The sequence below is a fragment of the Rhagoletis pomonella genome, unplaced genomic scaffold (genome assembly GCF_013731165.1).
Source record: "Rhagoletis pomonella isolate Grant_MI unplaced genomic scaffold, Rhpom_1.0 Rhpom_scaffold_11317, whole genome shotgun sequence".
Taxonomy (NCBI): domain Eukaryota; kingdom Metazoa; phylum Arthropoda; class Insecta; order Diptera; family Tephritidae; genus Rhagoletis; species Rhagoletis pomonella.
The window spans coordinates 1-5,182 of NW_023469843.1; the positions used below are offsets into that span (position 1 = coordinate 1).

Consider the following 5,182-nt stretch of genomic DNA (forward strand, 5'->3'; position numbering starts at 1 on the left):
AACAGATTTCTTAGCTAGACCCTAGGCAAGGCTCGCACCGAGTTTGGTAAGGATTGGTGAAGCGCCTACTGAGATACAGCATTTCATCATAAGTGGACGGGGTCACGCCCATTACCAAAATTCTACTTCACGTACTAATTTTCAACAATTTAGATCCAATATTTACTGAAACGTCGTGGGAAGTGGGCGTGGTTAGAGTCCGAGTTCCCCCATTTTCAATACCAACCTACCTTGGATACAGGGCAACCCACACCAAATTTCGGTGAGATATCTCAATGTTTGCTCCAGTTATCGTATACACGGACGGACGGGCGGATGGACGGACAGACAGACAGACATGGCTTAATCGACTTCCAAGGGCGTACCCTGAATCAAATATAGAGGGGCAAAGCAAATACATTTGTTTCTTAAAAAATTCTATTTTATATTACTGGTGTTTTTAACATGGGGATGTCCTACGAGATGGCGATTGTCAGAATTCGGTCAGAAATATACCAGTTTCATACTAGTTTAAAATAGACGGAAAAATGCTAGTCCAATATGGACCAAAACCATTACTTTGGTAGTGAAAAAATGAAATGAATTCATGAATATACAATAAAAAACTTTTGATTAAGTGCACTTTAATATATTACACATTTTTATTTAGCAGCATTAGATTTTCCAATAATTAGTGTTAAATTTTTTGTACAATACATACTATACTTTTACACCCAGAGAAAGAATACTGTAAAATCAATCGAATTACAGGTTGTAACGACAGATTTCACATATAAATCACATCCAAAGGATAAATCTGTAAAATTAACAAATACTTCTCCGTTGACAAGAAGTTTTAACAGTTTTACTGTTGAATTTACAAATCGTCTGTCGAATTAACATTTCACTAGGCTATATATAAAATATTTCTGTTAATTTTTAGCAAACGCGACTGTTGTTTTACCACATATTTACGTTAAAATAATCGTTCAATCTGTTTATAAAACTGCAAAATTGCTGTTAATTTAACTGTAAATACAGTTTTATTGACAGTCAAAATAGTCATTTTTTATAAAAATAAATAAAAATCGTGTTTAAGTATGTTTTCCTAGATCATTTATTTCATATAATTTGATGAAGTATATAAAATATTTCCTTATAGCTAACAACATACACTTGTGGTCAGCTGATTAAGTTAAGTGACATTTTGACCATTTCACATTTCACATTTTACATTTTCATTTTACTTTTGTTTAACAATAAATTAAATAAATATTATTTAAGTAGTCACAACATTTTATTTCGTAGATATACTGAACCATCTGCCAGGACTAGTAAAAAATTCAATTTAATTAAAACACATTTCATTGGTATTTATTCCAACAACATAAGATTGGTAATGTTCATAAAATTTTTTCAACTGAATTTTGGTAGAAACAATAAACAGTTGATTTTGTTTGTCAATTAGAAGTCCTTCGATTTTATATAACTGTAAAAATCTGGAGAGATGAAAGTGTTTTTTATAAACACTTCCTTTGAAGGTCACTGAGTCAGCTAAAGTAAAATGTTCTATTGTTAAGTTACATGACTGCAAAAAAATCAATTGTACGTGTATTGTCTTCGTTCACTTGTTTTTTATCTGTGTTATGAATAACACATGGTGTGGCCACAACCATCGATAGCTTTCCGGCTCTATGACAGACGTATATTTTTTTAAGTCTGTATGTTTCGCATCAAATCTTAAACATCATATATATTTCAAAGGCCCACTAGCCTTTATTGCCGACCCATAATGGACCAAGAAATGGTGCTTTGGCTTAAGTAATCCAAATACAATTTGCGATGACGAGATATCGTATCTATAAGGAGTTCAATGTCATTTTCAGTGAAAGATGAATATAGGCAAATATCAATGATTTTGATTAATAATGTGATAAGCTTCCACACTTTATCATATCGTGGCACTTTGTCCCCTATAATTAGTGGCAGAAAATGTGTGAAAGTTCAAGTTTCACTTGCAGACATTTTTAAATTTGACTTAAGACGACAGTGTAATTTTAACGGGCCTGAAAAATTTCCTATTTCGGTTTCCCCGTACATAAAATTTTGTTTGCGTGTGTTTAAAAAGTCTAAGGAAAAGTTTTTTTTTTTTTAAGTACAATAGTGATGGGGTTATTTCATAGCGACAAATACCTTCAAAAATGCCATGCATTAATCAACGCTAAAATTATGAGTAACATGAAAAGTGCTAATATCATTAAATATACGTTATTCTACTATACCTGCTACACTGTAATTGTTTAACTTAAGATCTTCAGAATAATTTTGTATATTTCTTATACAATCATTTGCTTCGATTACATCTTTCTGTAACTATATATTTTGCCTCTTCTGCAAACACGACAAAATTTGTACGATCGAAATGATTTACAAAAACCAAATATTGTTTTCATACCTAAGTTATCCCCTAGAACAAGTCCTAATGTAAAAAAAAAATGATAGCTATTTCCATCAGCACTTATTTCTAAACCCGTTTCTTCCAAAAATCGAATTTCTTGAATGAGACCATATAAGGCTGAATTACTTCCCAAATCTTTCAAATAACAAGATTTGACAATAAAATAAATTCCAAACTAGACAGTAAATATTGCGGTATTGTCGGAAAAGAATAATAACATCCGCGTATAGAATCTTTTGTTGTATGACTTCCTAAAGGGTTGTTTGTTTCGAAATCATCAGAGTAAAGAAAATATGGTATAATCAACTTTCCTTTACCAATTTTTTGCTCCTTCGACTTGAAAATAGATCCATTTACAAAATTTGAATATTGCGTTTGGTTTTGTAAGAATTGTGTGTTGTTCAATGTTTTTCGAAGCAGAGATTTTAATTCGAAATTTTTTTTAAATTGAAAGCGTAATGGCGTAATATAAGCTTTTGAATTAGTTTCAGCCAAAGTGGGATTTCCAAGTCGGATACGTGGTACAATTTCATTGTTTATAGTATGCTCAGAAAAACTGTGAAACAAATTTTTGCTCTGGATGTACTTAAAAAATTTATATTCAGTGTTTACGTATTGCAGTGGATCAGAGCATAATTTAAAAACTTCGCGTAGTTTGTTAGTTAATGGAATATCAATCTCATTCTTAAGTGTATCTTTAATATTAGCAACCAATATTTTACATATATTCGAAACATTTTTTTGGATACTACTACTTAAATAGTTTTTTGAATATAGTTCACATGAAAATATTACAGCTGATCCTATAATTTTATCATTTGGATTGTTATCCGTTTTACAAATATGAGATTCTGGCTTAGTACAGTTATATGATGATCGGTCAGTGTTGTTGAAACTTTCAGAATTCGACTTTACATTATTTAAACTCAAGTTATCATCATTAGCATATTTTTCATGCCTATTAAGGTGTTTTGCAAATGACCATTTACTTGAAAAATGCTGCAAACAGTTTTTCTGTGCACATTTATATACAGCAAAATTTTTCAATTTATGTTCACTATTGAAATGAGATATTAACTTTTTAACCGTTTCAGTTCTGTATTCACAAACAAAGCAAAAATACATTATATTTTTTATTTAATAACGAATTCAAATGAGATTTCAATCCACCAACTTTAGGCTGATGTTCGTCGTATTTTGTGTCAATTTAAAAAAAAAAAAACTTTTGGATAAAAAGCCAAACACCTTTACAGTATAAAGGATATTGTACATCAAAAACTTTAAAACATAAATCCAGAGCTGCCAAAAATGATGAGAACTTGAGCTTGGTTCCGTCTAGATATATGTACAAAAAAAATATCTAAAGAGTTAATACTAGAACCAGTAGCTATTATAATGGGTTGCAAAGTATTATTTTTGTGCGAAAAACGTTCCCTTATTTCGGCCAATGTTTCCTCCAAATTTGATGCAGAGTTTACATGGACTAAAAAACTGTCCACTCCTTCCTGAATAGTTACCCTTTTAAACGACGAGTTGTTCTTGTACCTGTCAACGGGTGTTATAACAGCATTCAGCAGTAAAGATATAATTGAGGGATTCACAAAGGTGTCGTAAGTGTCGTATTGTTGTATGTCGTAAACTTTAAAAGCTTAAATAAATGCTTAGAGAACTTGAAACGACAACCAACTATTATTTAACACCGCAAAAATTCATAATATTACTTTGATGGTGCTTTACGAACCTCTTTAATATATTTTTTAGGCGTTTAAAGTTTGCGACATACAACAATACGACACTTACGACACCGTTGTGAATACCCCAAATATAATTTCTAGTACCTGAAAATATAAACGTATGTACCATATAAAAATAGCTTGAAACTCGTATCAGTTATTTATTTACCTGCAGCGAGGTTTTGATTTTCCAATTGAATTAAAATTTCTCGGGAAACTTTGTCCTTTTATTTTTCTTATAATAGCTGTATATTAATGGCACGAAATCTTCCCACTTTGTATGCAAATTTGTTCCTTTGTTCGGATAGAGTATATCAAAATCACAATTGATCTGAAATATTGTGAAAGTTTGAAGAAAATATTTATTTATATATTTATTAACACGGAATATAAGATTAAATATAAATGTTTTTACAAAAGCAAAAAAATTTTACCAGCTGTGGTCCAAGAACACAATGTTTGTACAAAGGCCATTCGATTATAAATGCGGATATCGTTTCCCCTCTTTCCAATGAATTCATGAGATAAATATTTCTATATAGATGTGTCGTTTTCCACTTCTCCACAATTTCCTCTAGTGGGCTATCATTATATTTCCGCCAAACTTGAATTTTTTTGGATAAAATTTCGTCCAGTTCAGGAAAGGTCTGTTTTTGTACTCGTGTCGTTGCCTCTTGGTGTGTTTGAACACGTAGGTAAATTTTTTTCCTTTTCGATTATTAAAATAGCGATCATATAATTTACCACACGGTCGTTTAGAATTTCCACGACGACCAAAATAAGTTGACTAGGTGGTAGAGAATCGAATAATTTAGAAAATAGTGTGTACCCTAGTAATAGCATAACAGCTATATAATGGATGAAACGTATTTTTAAACATACGGTGGCGGACCAAAATCTACATACAATGAATTTTTCACAATAAGTACAAAGTTTTGTATTCTATTCTTTTTTGCAATTTTTTATAAAAGTATAAGTCTACATAAGACGAATTTTTCACAATAAATAAAAA

General features: G+C 30.9%; 1 protein-coding gene across 2 annotated transcripts; it reads right to left on the reverse strand.

Annotated features, from left to right (window-relative positions):
- Nucleotides 1–1,194: 1,194 nt before the first annotated feature.
- On the reverse strand, nt 1,195–5,070 carry LOC118756644. 2 transcript variants are annotated; one of them, XM_036491399.1, is made up of 3 exons: nt 4,605–5,070; nt 4,340–4,501; nt 1,195–3,982 (listed from the first exon to the last, which is right to left on the reverse strand). In XM_036491399.1, exon 3 carries the CDS (start codon nt 3,560–3,562, stop codon nt 2,576–2,578), a length of 987 nt encoding a protein of 328 aa, XP_036347292.1. In that variant the 5' UTR covers nt 3,563–3,982; nt 4,340–4,501; nt 4,605–5,070; the 3' UTR covers nt 1,195–2,575. The 2 variants fall into 2 exon arrangements, 1 of the variants encoding a protein (XP_036347292.1); XR_004995131.1 differs by lacking the exon at nt 1,195–3,982 and adding an exon at nt 4,238–4,275 and having other exon boundaries at nt 4,605–5,050.
- Nucleotides 5,071–5,182: the final 112 nt, after the last annotated feature.